An 18,712-nucleotide genomic window follows, 5' to 3' on the forward strand; every position below is an offset into this window, starting at 1 on the left:
GGCTTCACTGCCAGAAACCTTTCGTTGTTTTATTGCATTTAACCAAAAAGTGGACTCAAAGAAGGATATAACTTGTGGGAATAAAGGAAGCTTTGTCCTGATGGAGCCCAGGTCAGTGCAAACACGTCCTCCTTCCAGCATTAATTATGTGAATCACCCTGGAGTCCATATTCCATCCAAACACATTCCTGGTGTGATGCCTGGAGGGAACACATGGGTTGCCTTCCCTCTCAGGGGCAGAAACTACTGACACGTGAACTCACAAGTGCTTGGGAGGCTCCTTCCAGAGAAAGCTTCCCAAATGATGTCATGAGGGCAGGGACCTTGTGCAAACACTGTCTTTCATCCTCCAGAAATCCAAAGGGCTTTGCAAGTTGTAAATCCATCACGAAGGCATCCGTGGATCCAGGCTCTCAGAGGAGGGGCACAAGAGCAGGTATTTATGTAGGGAAAAAGTGAATTCAGGAGGTGAATTAAAAGGATCCCTAGGAATGATGTGAGTGAGAAATGCTGCAGTTGGGATGAGAGCGTAAAATTAAAAGTTTAAGGACCATTATTTTTATAAATCCCATTATTTTAAAAAAATCTTTTTTTCCAGGCAATGACACGTGGGACATTTGGCAGAGGAATTCCCTTTTCTATGTGCAACATCCACAGAAGGGACAGGTAAACAACCAGTGATTTATCCACACCACCTTTTTGTATGGATTTTGCTGTCCCCTCAAATCTTCCCAACCACCCAAACACAAGTGAAAGCCAAGTTGACACTACAAACTAAAATACAGCAGAATATTGAGCAAGTGCTCAGATTTCTGCTTCAGAATATCTTTCTAAAGGAAAAAACAAAATTAAAAAATCACACCAAAACCAAAACAAAATAAAAAAACCCCAACAAACCCCCCCCCCCAAAAAAAAAACCCAACAAAACAAAAAATGAAACAAAAAAAAACAGCAAAAGAAAAAGCAAGACAGACTAATTTAGGTCTCAAGTATTCCCACTACTCCTTCATCCAGTTAGGAAATAAAACAAGAAAATAATTTTAAGGGTAGCTGAGTAGTCTTGTCTCCAATCACAAAATGGAAAATCACAAGACCTGGGAATAAAACCCAAACTCTGAAAAGAAAAAATAGAGAAATAATAACATTACAGTATGACTATAAAGGGTTTTCTTTTTTAATAGGAAAGAACATAAAAGCCAGTTTGCCTTTCAAGGGCAGGTTCTGGAATGGATTTCATTTTCCAGTTCCTACTATATATGATGATAATGACTGTATCATGTAATATAAAGTGTTGAAAGATATTTAGCATGGGCCTTACAGCAAGAAAGACTCAAAGCCATGAGTGCAGAAGACACAGCAAACTCTGGAGCATTGAAAAAAATTCTTTCTGAGTCTTACAATGAAATTCCTATTAATCCACTAACATGGAGTGTGCTTGGGAGTTCAGGGATATCACATGAAAAATAGAAAATGCATTAGAAAATGCTAACTCTGTGTACTTAAGGTGCAAGGAAATGCCTTAAGAGACTAAATACTTGCCTCAAATAAAGTAATAAGACACATGAGCCTGTAAGGGAAACAACTTTGGAAGAATGTTTAAAATTAAATAATTAAGAGAATGGTCCAGACATGCCCTGGGCACCTGATGCATTGAGAAGGCTGAGCTGGAGCAGAGACTGGACTAAAGAATAAATTAGGGATTTATGAAAAAGGATCTCCTCCATGGATCTACCTTGAGCAGCACCAGAGCCCAGCCAGGGCTGCACCCAAATGAACCAAAATGGTCCCAAAATGAACCCAAATGACCCAAACTGGCCCCAAAATGCACGAGCGCTCCCGGGGCTCTCCCTGGGATCAGTTCTGCTCCATTGGCACCTTGGAGTTCATTCCCAATTCCAGCTTCAGCCCATTAGTCCCACCCTGCTTGTTTTTCTCTCTCCAGCCCACGGTGTTTGTGCTCCTGGGCTGAGGTTTGGATCATTTGTCCTTGGTGCCCAGCTGGAGCAGGAATTGTTTTGTGTCCCTGCTCTGTGCACAGAGCTCACCATCCCATAATGTGAAGCTCAGACCAACACACTAAAGCAGCACAAAATTTGAAAAATATAAAAGCTAAAACCTGAGCCATCACACCGACCCAGGAAAGCACTCAAGGATGTGTTAGATGGAAAAGCTCCCACCCAAGGGCTGTGGATGTGCCTGTAGCTCTGAGCCGTGGCACATCCAATCTGGGCACTGTCCTGCCCAAATCCCCCTCCTGGGAGCTCTGGTGCCCAGGCTGGGCTGTGGGACCCCAGAGCAGAGGATGGGGATTAACAACCCGTGGCCCTGGGTGACCTGCAGAGGCAGGAGAGGAGGGGACCTGGCTGTCAGGGGGATTGGAGCAGACAGATGTTTAATGGAGTTCAGGATTACACATCTGCCAGGCTTCACATGTAATCACCAACTTCTTAGGTTTCCTCTTTCTTCTCCCCTTCTCCTGGGTCTGTTATAGGGTCAGGGGCTGGGGGAAGGGAGGAGGGAGATTTTCAGATTTCCAACTAAATTCCTTGAGCTGCCCTTAATACTCTGACCTATTCCCAGCTGAAAACACAACCCACCAGTGTGATGGGATTCAGGGAGAGAAGAGTGGGGGATTTTTTTTTTTTTTGTTTAAATCATGAGAGGGATGCATTAAACTCCACATATCCACCTTCTTTCTCCCAGAACAGCGCAGCAGCTGTGCTGAGCAGCCTGTGTTTGACTCCACAGAGGAACAGCACCACAATCAATAGTGCCAGGTGACCCCCAGGCCATGTGCTGGGCAGCACTGTGCCCCAGGGGACACGTCTCCATGGCTTCCCACCCCAGGATCGATAGTCCCTGCCTCTCCTCCCCCAGGGAATGACTCTGCAAGTGTTTTTTGCATTTCTGGGCATTGCTCGCTCCTTCCTCCACCCTTCCTTATTTTCTGTCTCCTGTGCAAGGCAGGGGGGAGCTGTCAGCAGACCCCATGAACTAGAGGGAACAATTAACATTTAAAAACATGGTCCAGGAGGAAGGACACCTGATTAGACTGAATGACCCATCCCATTCCTCATGTCCTGACAGCAACCAGAGCCCTGCAGGTGTGTCCCCCACATGAATGCCTTAAGGCAAGGAATCCCAAAGATGAATTAAACCATCCTCTAGAGAGCACAGCTCCCTCAGAACCCTCTGAGAATCCTCCAGCTCCTGTGCTGCTTCTTTGAGCAGCCTGTGGAGGAAATATCCTGGCATGGGGATGTGGCTGTTTTGGCAGGATAAGAGATGGATGCTGACATTAGTTCAGTCTGCAGCTCAAGCCAAATGCAGATCCACAGATGGCACTGGGAAAGCTGTGGTTCTACCCTCAAATATTGAACACGTAGAGCAGGGTGTAACTGGAGAGTTCAGGCACAAATATGCCACCACTGTGCCTGAACATGGGTTTTTTCAGTGTGACAGGCAAAAAATTGTGTTAGTGGGCACTAAGTGCACCCAAATCCCAGTCCAGGGGCGATCCAGAGACTCAGCCCTGATGCTCTGCCCTGTCACAGGCACAACCAAGGACGTGTCACTCATCCCCTCTGCTCATCAGATGCAAAATTTCACCAGCAGTGCCCTGACCCAGAGCTTCAGGAATTCATGTCCTGCCAGCAGACAAGGTTTAGACTCTGTCCACGACTAAGATCCATGAACCCAAAGTCCTGCAGCAGCTGCAGATCCTCCCCCACAGCTGGACCCAACGTGCTTGCAGGGAAGTAATTTCTCTGGGATGGGGCAGGCCTGGCAGGGATGGTTCTGGCATGGATCAGCAAGGCCAAGCACGAAGCAAAGGGATCCTAAGCTGCATTTTGTGTGAAATCCTTCCCTCCAGTGAACAGCTGCCAGACTGCTCCCTGCTGGTCCTCTCCACACAGCCTGGGCTTGTCAGGGTTCCTCTAGATGGGATCAAGGAAGCTTTAAGTCATGTCACTTAGAGGACAGGGTGGCTACAAATTATTATCTGAAGGAGCATTTCTCTCTTTGATGCACAGCAAAGCTCAGGCTGGACAACTGATGGTGAGAAAGCAAAAGCCCCTCTGAACTTTGGGATCCAACAGAGCTTTCCAGCTCTCACCAGGGCATGTACACAGGTCAGGAGGACAGCTGAGTTTTCAGCAGTCAGTGGCAGGAGCTACAGAGAGTTCCAAAAGAGGTCCTGATCTTGGAAATATCTTCTGTACCTTCAGAGCACATGGAGTTACAGAGGTTTGCCCACAGCTGATGTCACAGAATTCACAGAACTCACAGAATGACTGTGTTGGGAGAGACCTTCAAGATCACCAAGTCCAACCCAGCCCCAACACCTCCACTAAACCACAGCACCCAGTGCCACATCCAGGCTTTTCAAACACATCCAGGCCTGGTGACTCCACCACCTCCCCGGGCAGCCATCCCAGAGCTTCATCACCTTTCTGGAAAAGCTTTTTCCTGCTCTCCCACCTGAATTTCCCTGGGCACAGCTTGAGGCTGTGTGCTCTGGTTGTGTCAGGGCTGCCTGGAGCCAGAGCCCCAGCCCAGCTGGGCACAGGCACCTTCCAGGAGCTGTGGGAGCGATGGGGCCAGCCCTGAGTCTCCTTTTCTCCAGGCTGAGCACCCCCAGCTCCCTCAGCCCCTCACAGGGTTTGTGCTCCCAGCCCCTCTCCAGCCTAGGTGCCCTCAATTGTCACTGAATCATAAATTCCTAAATATCTTGGGTTGGAAGAATCATCAAGTCCAACTCATGGCCTCCACAGGGCCACCTCAAAAGTCACATTTTGTGGCTGAGAGTTCCAGGAGTCTGTGAGCAAGGCAGGGAATGATCCAAGGTCTCTCAAATCCTGGACTGCCTCACAGCCTTTCCTCCTTCCCAGTGCACTTTGCAGAGTCCTGGTTTTAGGGCAAAGTGAGGCACTTCACACAGCATCAACTGGCTCATGAAAACCTTTCCAAAGCATAAAAAGAGTTTAATTCAAGTGTGAAAAGCCCAAGGCTGAGGGACAGTGAGAGCTGGAATTCCAGCTGCCTGTGTGTCTCATTGGATGGATACAGCCCCAAACGGAATTTCTTCCCTTGCCATGAACGATGCATTTGAGACACCTCCAAGACCTTGAATCTGTTCTGTTCAGCTCAGCTTCCTCAGTTATTCACATCCCTTCTGGAGCACACAACCAACCCAGCAGGAGGTTAAGGGACTCCCTACTCCCTGAATTATCCCAGCTTACTCCAAAACACCCAACATAAAAGCAGCAAATAAGTTAAAATCAAGCTAAATTACGACTTTTTGCAATAATTTGCCTTTTGCTGATAAAGAATTATTTCAAAAGAGTCAGCAGCACAATGCACTGCAGTTTTGCCAGTGGGCCAAATCACTTTTATCATTCTTGGCTGAGAAACACAGGCACTCACACGCTGTCTTTTCCATCCAGAGCTGAGCATCCATGCGGGGTTTTCCATCTATTCAGACATTTCTCAGAGGGCATCTGACCTTATTTAACAAGCCCTTAATTAGGTGAAAGCAAATGCGAGGGAGAGCGGAGTTCAGCCTCTGATATTGCTGAGGGTAATGAGGAGTGTTCCAGGGGCAGCAAAGAACAATCAAAGAGAACAAAAGTTGCCTTTGCTGCCAACTGGGATTACACTCATTGCTCGATAGGGATTGAGTGAACTCTAGGAACTGCTCTTCCCTATCAATTTTGTGCAGGACTGCCCAAGAGTGGGACAGCTGGCATGGAAATGGGTGGTTTGGAGCCCTCTGCTTTGGAGGATTTAGAGGGAGAGGAATGTGACACCTTTTTTTGCAAAGATGGCGAATTCAACCATGTTTTGGGCGTCTTAGAAGCTCTGGTGGCCCTGATCTTATGTAGGATGCCAGTTTTAGGAACAGCCAGTTATGGAATAGTTTGGGTTAGAAGGGACCTTAAAGATCATCCAGTGCCACCCCTGCCATGGCAAGGACACCTTCCACCATCCCAGGTGGCTCCAAACCCCATCCAACCTGCCCTTGGACACTTCCAGGGATCCAGGGACAGCCACAGCTGCTCTGGGCAACCTGTGCCAGGGCCTGCCTACCCTCACAGCCAAAAATTTCTTCCTAACTGTCTGATAATTAATCCAAGGAAGAGAAGATGCTGCCAATACCCTTCCAGAAGTTGAGTAGGGAAGTCCTGCACAAGACCTGACCACCTCCAAAGAGTGGATGTGCACAGTGGTCATCTTTCACAGCCCCTCCTAAATCAACACTCCAAGACAGCAGAATAACAGAAATGTGCAAAAAACATCACCAAAATTTAGAGTTTCTGCGTGTCTCTGCTGCTTTTAAATCCCCAGGTCAAAAAGTCACACCTATTAGATAATCTCAGCTTTCTGATTGCAAAGATCTTTCTGCATTTTCTGGTTCTGGCTCAATGATGAAAAACGTGGTCTGCACATGACCTGATGGCTCACAACCAAACAAATGTAAAGTAAAAGAAAAAAAATATAAACAAACAAAATCTCTTGAGTTATTTGTAAAACTTGTGATCCTGAGCCAGTGTTTCTGGGGACAGCCTCAAATTGACAATGCCCTAGAAAAAAGCCACTCCAACCCCAGGAGTTAATGCTGCTTGATATCTTGTGCAAAGACCACATTTGAAGAAATAAAGCCATAATTAAGCAGAGTTATTAATGATTGCTTTAACTAATTGATACGATAACATAAGCAGCAGACAAGATTTTAATCAGTGGTCACGAAACCAGAAGTAAACTGGCCAGACACCCCCTCCTCTTTGGCAGCTAATTTGCAAACAATAATTCTGCTGCTGGTAGTGACTCAGCGGCCAAGGGAAGAGGAATAAATCTCAGGAGACAAATAGGTATAAGCCTTCCCCATTTTTAATGAGAAACAGACACAAAAAGGCCAAAAAGACCCTGTCAACATGATTTGCAGTACAGTTACTTAATTTTTACCAAATGTGCTTTCTGCCACGCTTTAGTTGAAGTACATATTTATTTGATATTTCGCTGGCAAAAGTTTAAAAGAGCCTCCAAAATACCCATCTGCTTCTGCTACGCATGACCCTACCAGTCTCACCTCCGACACACTGTAATGGTTTTGGGGAATGATAGCACTGCACAGATGTGATTTATTCACAGATTGTGGGTGACTTTCTGCTAATTTACAGGGGGAAAGCACAGCTTTCCACTGGAGCGTGAAGCTGACCCACAGAACAAACCTGCCAGCACAGAGAGGGACAGCAAATCTCCTTCCTTGAGGCAAACACTGAATCACAGGATAGTTTTATAAGGGACCATCCCATTTCCACCCCTGCCATGGGAAGGGACATCTTCCACTATTCCAGGTTGCTCCAAGCCCCATCCAACCTGGCCTTGGACACTTCCAGGGATGGATAAAGTTGCTCATAAGTAACACAAGGTTGCTTAAAACCTGGTTGCAGAATAGTCTTCCCTAACCTTCAGTAAACCAAAAGTAAGAGAAACCTCAAAACCATGAGATTTAAATAATATGAAGTTGACACCTCTTTCCCTTTACCTTCTGGATTTTGAGCCTTTAAGGTTATTTCCTCCAGCTCTTCCCTTTGATCCCTCTCTATCAAGAGGAAGGGCTGAGATTCCTGTCCTGGAGTTGCTTCCATGTGTTGCAAAACACTGGGAGAGGACCCAGGAGCTCAACTTGCTGAAACAGAGTTATTTAGGGGTGATGGAGGTGACCTTCCAAAGGTGGGACAGGGGAATGAGCATCCTGCACCTCCTGGCATGCAGAGGTGGGCTCTGAGTGTGTGTCAACACTTGAGCAGCAAGGAAACAAGGAGACAGCAGTGTGGAGACAGCTGGAGAGCAGAGAGTGAAGAAGCAGGGATGCCAGGAATGCAGGAGGGGTGGAAAAGCAAGTGGAAGGCTGGGAATGAGAGGAAAGGGCTGCAAAGGATCAGAGAGAGAGGCAGGGAGAAGGAGAAAGGGGTGGAATAATTATCTCCATCCCTGCAAACACTTGCAGGGAGTTTCTTAGCTGGGTGGAGAAAGAAATTCAGAGATGATTTGGTGAGGGAAGGAAGCACAGGCATGTGTGATGAGGAGCAGGGAAGATGCAGAGGAGCAGCAGCAGAGACCCTCCTGTTCCCCCAGCATTTCCCATCTGCTCCTCATCCCCTGAGATCAGCTGGTGAGGCACAGGGCTCCTCTGCACACCAGAAACAGGAAAAGGAGAAAGAAACAGCCCCAGCCTCCAGTGCACTGATAAAAAATATGGAGAGGAGCTGTTTACATGGCATGTAGTGACTGGACAGGGGGAGAATGGCTTCAGACAAAGGGAGCAGGTAAATTCTTGGCTGTGAGGGTGATGAGCACTGGCACAGGCTGCCCAGAGAAGCTGTGGCTGCCCCTGGATCCCTGCAAGGGCCAAGGTTGGACTGGATGGGGCTTGAAACCAGCTGGGATAGTGGCTGTAGCTCCCTCAGAGTGTTGGTGATGGCTGGAGTTAAAGGGATGATCTCCTGATGGATCCTGACTGATGCCTTGTGTGCACCAACCCTTCCCTGAGCTGCCAACAGGGACTTGAAACACATTCACACCTAAAACACAGAGATGTCCACACCTCTGGGAAATGATGGGACCTTTGCATGCTCTGTCTCTGGGTTTCAGTGACAAACCTCCTCTCCCTCCTTCCATCAATGTCTGTATAAAATATGTTTCTAGATAATGGTGAAAAGCTGCTGCATTCTGCTCCTCAGAGCAGTGCACATCTACTGAGTGGGCAAGAGCTGCTTGTCACCTCTCAGTGCCCAGAGGAGCTGCAAGGCAGGACTGGTTTCAGCCACAGACCACAAGGCAGAGCTGGGTTCCATCTCCCTTGGAGCCCAGGGAGTTCATCTCCAGAGGAAAACCCCCATGTGTAAACCAAGGACCCCCAAGTTCACTGGGGGAACACCCTCCTATGCAGAAATAGGCCTTAAAAAGGCCAGGGGGTTATTTTGGCAGCATGAGAAAGATGTTCCTTGTGTCCAGATTTACAGTGACAGCTCTTTTTCAGGTGTTCCAAGTTAAAAGGTGCTTTGCTGGGATTTCCAGAACTGTGGTAAGACTGGGACAAGCTGGAGAAATTTGCTTTGCCACAGGGGCTTCCATTCTTGTGGGGGGCTGGTGAAAGGTGGAGCCAAGTCAGGCAAAATCACAAGGTTTGGAGTCCTGTGAGGAGTGGCTGAGAGAGCTGGACCTGTTTAGCCTGGAGAAAAGGAGGGTCAGTGAGGATCTCACTGCTCCTCACCACTCCCTGAAGAAAGGTTGTTGTGAGGTGGGGTCTGTCCTCTCTCAAGCAACCACCCACAGGACAAGAGCAAATGGCCTCAACTGCACCAGGGGAGGCTCAGGTTGGATGTTAGGAAAAAATTTCATCAGTGAAAAGAGTGGTTAAGTGTTGGAAGAGGCTGCCCAAGGCAGTGGTGGGGTCACCATCTCTGGATGTGCTCAAAACAAAAGTAGAAGTGGCACTTCAGGATATGGTTCAGTGAGCACAGGAACATTTGGTCAAAGGTTGGACTTGATCTTAGATGTCTTTTCCAACTTTCATGATTTTATGATTCTATGAAAACAGCTTTTAATAACTGCACAGGTAATAACAGAACCCCTCTTATATCTGGGGCACAGACAGGGCTGAGCTGAAGGAAAAAAAAAACTCAAGGAGAAACCTCCTGCTTCCTTAGGGATGGCACAAGCCCTGGTGCCTGTCTATCTTTAAAAAGGTCAGGTTAAATCATCAACCCCCTGTACCCCATCTCCACAGATCTCCCAATACCACTGTGGGCAGTGAAAAACTCTGATAAGTCAGATCTTCACCCTTTTGTAAAAGATCTGTGCATGGCTTGTAGAGTGGGTGGCATATTTGCTCCCCAAGGGCAGCCTCTTCATAATCCTGCCTCCAGCAAAGGCAACCCCCTGCACCCACTCCCTGAGGCTCTAGAAATGTTAATTAATTCAAGCATTAAAGTGTGTTCTATCCTGAGCACACAGGTAGTGACTGCACTGCTGAGATGGCAGTGCTATCCGCCTCAGATAAAATCACATTTGGGCAAAGGCTGATGTAGTGCTGAGTGTTTCACAGGCTCACATCAGATTTTAAATAACAACATTCCCTGCCTTTTTCAACAGCCTCTCTCACACAGGGACACCCATGGGATTCAGAGATGGGTGGGAGGAGATGATTGATAAATCACAGAGTTCCTGAGCTCTCTACAGGGCTTGGGGTCCTAAAACCACCAGCTTCAACTTGTGCTCTGGAACAGCCAAGCCCAAAATGAACCTGCTCATGCTGTGATGGTCAGGGAAGTGCAGGTAGCCAATGGACCAGCAAGAATAAGTTTTTTGAAGTTTCTGAAGGAAAAATGAACTTCTCTCTTGCTCCAGATTTCATGTTTATGGATGTGAGGGAATGAAGGTTGCTGTCCCACTGCCCTTTCCCCCAGAGGTTTGAGACAGCCCCTGGGTGTCTCTGCAAATCTGAAGGGCTGTGCAAAGGCAGCAGTGGTGTCTGAGGTGACCTCAGATGGACCTGCACTGCACAAAGAGGTCACTGAGCAAACCTGAAAACCCTGGGCTGGTTATTGGTGCATTCATGGTTCTGCTCCAGGGCTTTGGCCCTCCAGGAGCCCCACTCTGTGCAGAAGGAAAAAGAAAAAGCCCAGACAGTGAAAGGATGAGGAAAAGGAATGGTATCATGCTCAAAGTCTAGCAGGAGCTCGGGCATCACCTGCCTCCAGCTCCTCACGCCATCCCAAAAAGAGACTGGAACTGCTTTCACTTCAGGACTGGAAGTGAAATCCCATCCTTGCCCAGCATGGAGCAGATAAGAAGGAATCTCAGCTCTATTATCCTGTCCTTTCTCCTGAGTTCTGGTATCTCTCAGCCTCTTTAATCAGGAGGAATTTACAGAGTTGCTCCCCTCCCCACACCAAATTTTAGGTATAAATATGCACAGTAGAGGGAAATGGTTGGAAGCATCACAAACCACTTTATTTTAAGTGGTGCAGGAGGAACAAAATATCACTTGTAGATTAAAAATATAACCAGTAATACTTGTTTAATAAATCATTGAATATGTATGGGTGAACATGTTCCACTCAGACTGCTGGCCTCCACTGTAGGGCAATTGCCATCACCCTACCACAATCCCTCGTTGCTCCCATTCTTTTTGTGGACTTAAAGCTCCTCATGAGCATCTGTGAATCAGCCAGGTATGATAGCTCAAGTAATCCTGCACACCCACAGGACTAAGTACAAACAGTGCATTTTCCATGTAAAATTAGCTCCTCTTCCTACCCCCTCCCCAAGCAGCAAACTTCCCAAGGCCAAGAATTCCATTAAAATCAGCCAGGATTCCATGCTGAGTGCCCAGCCTGGTCCTTCCCTGGGGTCTGGCTGCCAGCATTTTCAGTCACAATGCTGACAACACAACAGGAGCACCACACTAAACTTGGTCTGCACCTTTGCTTGCAGCATCTTACAATCTTGCCCAGTGTCCCAAAGAGGCTCCAGCCTCTCCAAAAACTCTGGTTAGAGACAGATCATTCAGTGATTCAGTTCTACACCTTCCTGAGTCTGTGGCAGATGCTGCCAAAATTTGGGTGGGGGTGAAGAACAATGCAGCAGCAACTCCTTGTCCAGCATCCAGCAGGACAAAGCAACTCTGGGGGTGGTTCCTGCCCCCTGAGTTCTGCGCCCCTGGCCCCTCAATATTGCAAAAGTATATAAATGTCATGGGTTTTTGAGCATAAAAACCCTGAGGTCGACAACAGAGCAACATCCTTGTAGGACATGTGGTCACTGGCAGAATTCATGAGCAGCCCTGATGTCCACTGCGGGGTGGAGCTGAATGGTTTCTAAAGCACCACGGGCTGCTGGAGTTCCTTACCTGCTTCTCGGACATGATGTAGAGGTGCTCGTGGTCCATGGAGAAGGCCATGTCCCGGAGGATGGGGCCAGTGTCCACCACCTGCACGATCTCGTACTCCAGCGTGTTCTTGGCGGTGCCATCCACACGGATCTGTGCAGCAACAGCAAGAGCAGAGGGAGAACATGAGGATTTTTTTCCTCCTTTCGCTGAAAACAAATAATTGCAGAACCACTGAATGGTTTGTGTTGAAATGAACCTTAAGGATCATCTCATTCCAAGCCCCCTGCCATGGCAAGGACACCTTCCACTGTCCCAGGTGCTCCAAGCCCTGTCCAGCCTGGCCTTGGGCACTTCCAGGGATCCAGGGGAGCCACAGCTGCTCTGGGCAACCTTCTCTCTCACCACCCTCACTGTAATATATATCTGTTTATAATATATTTAAAACAAATTTTATATATGTATCATTTATTATATATTATATATACATATAATGTATATTATATACTTATATATTATATACAATTATATATATTACACATACATATAATGATTATAACATATAATATGTAATAGACAATATATAAATATATAATACATATTATAATATATAATATATAATATATAATATACACATATATACATATATAAAATATATATACAAAATAACCACTGGACAAATGTATTGCGCCCCAGGTCTTTAGGACAGCAACCACTGTCAACAAAAAGTGAACTTTTCCCAGGCTCCTCACCAAAAGGATGAAGCAGATTTCATCACATCTGCTGGTCCCATCAACACAAGGGCACGGTAAGAACAATGCAGAGCCTGCTGGCTTTTATCTGGCCCTGTCACTGTGCTCCTGTCACCACTTGGATAAATCTACCACGCTCAAAATGATGGCAATGAGAGAAGGATCTGTGGTGGTGATGAGCAGAAGATAAAAAAGCCACACAAATCTGCAGGACTGACTCACTTGAATGCTGCTCAGATAATATTATTGCTCTTATTGCTAATGTTCCACGGGGCAATTTATTATTGCAGAGTGTGCAGTGCAACACAGACTATTTCTCTTGCTGATTGTATGTATCAGGTATTGAAATCAGTCCTGCACCAATGTGGCACCTTATGATTCCAGACACATCTCATAACAGGGTGTCATTTAGGGACATCAATAACTGGGATTACGAGCAGGAACCAGACACACAGTCCCAGCCTGTCCCTGACAATGATCCAGTGATGCAGAAGAAATTGCAGAAAACAACAGACTTTTCTTTACCTGCTTAAAAACAATTTCTAGAGTCTGGGCTCAAAAGCAGCTGGAGAAGGTTTGCAGTCCCTTCCAGTATAGAGCAAGTCATGAGAAAATAGCTGTTCTCAGGAGTTCTCCTGAACCTGCACAGCAGCAAACCCCACAGTCGTGTTTCAGAGGTGCATCTACATTCCTTATCTCCCTGTGTTGCCTTTCACTTCCTGAAAATTTTCTACCCTGCAGCAACACAAACACCACATTACCTTTCCCTAAAAGACACAGAGTTGTAGGAGATCTTCATCATGCCCCACATTACAATCTCCATTCCTTCCTGACCAAAGATTCCCAGTCTGCAGTTGGTTAGCTGAGCAAAAAGCATCCTTCCCCCCATCCAAAGGAAATAACAAGCTGTGGAGAACTTATGGTGTCAAGACCTGTTCCCACTATTCCCTGGCACAGTCTTTGAGCTTGTTCCTTCTGTATCAACCTCTCAGCCAAGAAACTGAGCCTGAATCATCTTCTGTATTGGAAAGTCAAAGAGAAGGGAAGAGAGGGAATGATGAAGACTCTGGAAAGTCTGTATGAGTAAAAGAGCAACGACATACAGATTGTTATCTTTGTCCTTCCTTGATGTACTCACCTGCTGTGGGACAACAAAGGAATATTACTTCCCCAGGAAAGATAAGGAAAATGAAGCAGAAAGGAGTTAGAGGGGCTCTCTGTTCCAGCAAAGGGTGTGGAGGGTGCTCAGGGATGCTCAGATCCTGCGTGCTGCCCATCAGACTCCTCAGAAGTGGGAGCACGTGCAGGCCTGGGCTGCTGGGCTGCTCCAATGACACGGGAGGATTTGCAGTTCATTTGTCATCTTGATGGAGCTGCTGATGATAGCAACACACGTCCAACATCGGCACACACAGAGGTCAGGGCCTGAAGCCCAGCACTGAGCATCCCTGATACACCAAGGGGTCAGGGAGTCAATCCCAGCACTGAACATCACTGAAACACAAGAATTCAGGGCCTAAATCCCAGCATGGAACATCCCTGAAACACAAAAAATTCAGGGTCTGGACATCACTGAAACACAAAGAATTCAGAGTCTGAACACCACTAAACATCATTGAAACAAAATAATTCAGGATCTGAAGCCCAGCACTGAAAATCCCTGAAATACAAAGAATTCAGGGTCTGAACATCACTGAAAATCCCTGAAACACAAAGACTTCAGGGCCTAAAGCCCAGCACTGAAAAATCCCTGAAATACAAAGAATTCAGGGTCTGAAGCCCAGCATGGATCATCCCTGAAATACAAAAAATTCAGGGCCTAAAACCCAGAACTGAATATCTCTGAAACACGAAGAATTCAGGGTCTGAAGCCCAGCACTGAACATCACTGAAACACAAAGAATTCAGGGTCTGAACATCACTGAAACACAAAGAATTCAGAGTCTGAACACCACTGAATATCACTGAAACACAAGAATTCGGAGTCTGAAGCCCAGCACTGAACATCACTGAAACACAAAGAATTCAGGATCTGAACATCACTGAAAATCCCTGAAACACAAAGAATTCAGGGTCTGAAGCCCAGCACTGAACATCACAGGCAAACACAAGGAATTCAGAGTTTGAAGCCCAGCACTGAACATCCCTGACTCCCACCAGCTCTGGCTGCCTGGGAGCAGGGGGCTTGCCCACGTCCATGGTCCTTCACAGGGAAATTCAGCTCCTGAGTCTTCCTTTTTGAAAATGGACCCTGATGTAAATCACCCATGGGGTCAAGGACAAAGGTGCCAACAGGCTTGGGCTGTCATTGCCCTTAGGACAGGCAGGGGAAAGGAAGGAGGCAGGGAGGGCTGCAGGCTGAGGAGCATGGAGACAGCCCTGCTGGGGCTCTGCTCCAAGCACATCAAATACCCCCACAGCAGGAGCCTTCCCTCTTTCCTTCTGAGCCTTTCCAGCTTCAATTCTCCCTTTCAGGGAGCAGCCAGGGAGCTTTGTCTGCTGTCTCCACTCTGCCTCCCCTCAGTCCCTCGTGGCTTCTCATTCCCATCACAGCATCCTCACTCTCTGCTGATCCCTGTGCTAAACAAACCTCACGTCTTCGCTGCTCTGACCTTGATTTTCCAGCAGCACCATGGTCAGATCTGCAGGCTGCCAGATATGTAAGCAGCCAATTATCACCCCAGGGCTCAGGCACTGTCCTCAGCCTTTGCCAGGCCCCATTAGAGGGGAGAGAGCTCGGAGATGGAAGAGGCAGGCTGCAGGAACAGCCAGCTGGAGTTAACAAACCATGGAGACAGGAGGCACAGCCCCCAGGGATCTCCCCTGTGCATTTGGTGCAGGTAAAAGATTGCAGAGGCTTCACACCAGGAATACAGAGCTACTCGGAAGTGATTTAACAGCTATTGCTGGCCTAATAGCCTGAAAAGTCATTATTTTGCAGAGGGGGAGGGAGGGCAGGAGGGACAGGGCATGTACTGTCCATGTGCAAACACACACACGTGTGCTCACACACCCACAGCCCAACAGCTCTAAGTGCAGGAACCCCCCTCTCCACTTACATCTAGTAGCTAATAAAAAGGAAAATGAGATATTCACATTCTCTGAACAGAGAGACATGATTCTCTCTCCCAGGATTTTTCCTGGGAAGTTGTGAGATGCAATGAGAAAACTCTGAGGAAGACGAAAACAATTCTTATCTCTATTGGCTGCTCCTGTTGTTTGGCACATGTGGAATGTGTTATGGAAGATTGTCTACCGAAGAATGATTTGTTAATTGGGCACTGGTGATGGTTGTTTGGATTGATTGGCCAATTGGGTCAAAGCTGTGTTGTCACTGTCTGGAGACAGTCACAGGTTTTTCTTTAATATCTTTTTAGTATGATGTAGTTTTAGTACAGTATAGCATTAATGTAATATAATTTAACTTAATAAAAACAATTTATTCAACCTTCTGCAACATGGAGTCTGAGCACGTTATTCCCTGCGCAGGGGGATAGGATTTTCCTTCAATAGGAAAATCCAGAAAAAGGCCAGAAAATCTGGAAGACACCAACCCCCAGCCTGTGTGAGCCCTGTGCCAGCAGTGAGGTGATTATTGGAGACTGCAGCCAGAAGTCTAGCCACTAACTCCAGCCATCCCTTTACCTGTCTTAAACCCTGTCTTTGTTATGTTGGATGCCAGGCACAGAGCCCTGAGGATCTCCACCTTCCCTGCACATTCTTCACAGTCCTGAGCATCAGACAACACAACTGCCCTTTCTCTTAGAGATTTATTCCTGGCTCCAAGGCTCCTGCAAGAACCAGGGCACTTGGGTTGGTGAAGAAAATCAAAGAAGAGTCTGCAAAGGAAAAATGGGAAGATTCTCATCAAAGGCTGCAGGTGATCACCACTAAAGTCAAGCACAATCTCTGCTTGGAAAGCTCCCCAAGTTTCCAGCTGCAGGGAATTTGGAGAATGTACCACCCATTCCCTCTGTTCCTGCTCTTCTCTGCTGGCATCAGCCCCAAGCCCCACCTGGAGCTGGGGTGCTGGCATGGACAGAGTTTTCTTCTGACTGAAGGATGGGCATTCCCATATTCAAGATGTTTTTGGAGGCTGTGGGATGAGAACCCTGGCAGTCCAGTTGGGATCGCTTCTGGGAGTTGTCTGTGAACCATGAGCTCCTCTGCAGGACAAGAGGGAGTGACAGAGGGGGCAACAAGTGACAGAGGGGACTCCAGGACTGTGAGAACCCCAGGTTTGGTTTGGAGTCTCGTGTGGTGGTAAAGTCTCTCCTCCAACCCGTGCTCCCAAAGAAAAACTCCGCAGCCTTTCATTGTTCGGTCTCAAGATGTTTTATTGCTAGTTATCTAACAGATTATGTTCTCGGGCTGCGGCCCTTTGGTCAGCAGCCCAGGCAGAGATGCACACACTCCTGACACCCTGACTGTCTGGTGTCTTCTTCTCTCTCCCCGCCCAGAGCTGCTGCTATCTTTTATAAGATATATTACATATAACATGTTTACAATAATTCCCCAATACCTACTACCTATATTATCAAGTGCTTTTCTACTCTAAACCAATCTGTGAGTGCCAACATCACCAAGAACATGGAGGTGAGGAAGAAGAAGGAGGAAGAACAGGATCAGCCCACTTTCCTCCATCTTAGAACTTCTGACCCCCATGTACAAAGTGAAAACCCCCCTGTACATGTGCTAAAACCCCCCTGTACACTACTAAAAAAAATTTCCCCTCTACTTTGTAACTACTTATACTATACTATCTAACCCTTTGTGACTGCTTGTTCCACCTTCAAGGTTGGTAATTCATTCCATGGCTCAAACTCAAAATCACAGCTGTTTCCAGCTGCCTGCTGGGGTCTAGAATGTCTCTGACCAAGGCCTGGAACCTCTAAAAATGTCTGAGAGACATTTTGAGTTCCCACAGAGGACCACAAGTGAGTCTCAAAATGCTCAGTCTGCCACAACCCACAACCCACAATCCACATCACACCCACCACCTCCACAACGGGATCACCCACCTGCTCCCACTCCCTGGATGTCTGTCCTGGACATGCACACCCCTCAGAGCCCCAAATGCTCAGCTCAGCTCCCTTGTCCTCCTTTAACCCAGCCCATGTGGGAGCTGCCAGGGCCCAGCACTCTCAGGCTGCACATTAATTCTTCTTCTTCCTGGAAGGTTTCGCTCGCTGGGCTTGGCTCTGCAGAGCCGGCTGCTATTAAAACATCAGCATGATGCTTCCCGAAGGTCAACTACCAAGGGACTCATTCTGGCAGCTGTTTGTTTGTTTGTCTGAACATTATCTAGGCCTGGCTGTTTATTTACATCCATTGAAGTATCAGACAATAAATATCCTCTCCCAGTAGCAAACAGATGCTTGCACTCCAACGTTCTGGTTAGTGCTGGCTTCAAAACGATCTCCTTAATGAGCAAACAGCACTATTAATCTTTAAAGACACAGGCTCTGGCCTTCTCTGAGCGCTCACCCTGGCCATGGCTACACCCACAGGCATCTTGGCAAGCAGCCTAAGGGTCTGGTAGATGAAAGAAGGTAAAAGATACCTTCCATCACTTGGCTGGTGGTTTCCAGCGTTATCTGGGCCTCCCCAGCTGCTGAGGGATCCACGGGAGGCTGATGATGCTCGAGGACAGTTTCCCCAGCAAGTTGGTGGCAGATGCCTCAATCACACTTCTAAGAGGGACACAGAGGTTGGTATCACATAGTTATCAAAGAGAGGGACACAATAACCCTCTCCAAATCATGGGGATGGACTCAAAATTGCCAAGGAAAGAGTGGTGTGACTGAGGGACAAAAGGAATTGGTGGTAGCAAGCACTTGGTGCTTTTGCTGGAAGATAAATCATGATTGTGGCAAAAAAAGGAAGTATCTTTGAGCTCAGCAGAGCAACAGAAACACCTGCCTTCCAGAGAGGGCCTCATACCTCTGTTAGCACTTCTATTCTTCCCTATAAAGTGACATTTCCTGCTAAAATCCATCTACACAGATGTACTTCGAGAGTTTTACTCCAGGCCCATCAAAGCCTGATCCCGCAGACTGAA

General features: G+C 47.2%; 1 protein-coding gene across 4 annotated transcripts in view; it reads right to left on the bottom strand.

Annotated features, from left to right (window-relative positions):
* Positions 1–18,712, bottom strand: part of PLXNA4 (plexin A4) — a 476,129-nt gene that overhangs the window by 228,092 nt on the left and 229,325 nt on the right. For all 4 annotated transcript variants that reach the window (XM_085569917.1, XM_085569916.1, XM_077783705.2 and 1 more), the window contains exon 4: positions 11,921–12,052. In XM_085569917.1, coding sequence (XP_085426043.1) covers positions 11,921–12,052 — 132 coding nt within the window. The remainder of the gene's footprint in view (positions 1–11,920; positions 12,053–18,712) is intronic.

The sequence above is a fragment of the Lonchura striata genome, chromosome 1A (assembly GCF_050655825.1).
Source record: "Lonchura striata isolate lonStrDom1 chromosome 1A, ASM5065582v1, whole genome shotgun sequence".
NCBI classification, from domain to species: Eukaryota; Metazoa; Chordata; class Aves; order Passeriformes; family Estrildidae; genus Lonchura; species Lonchura striata.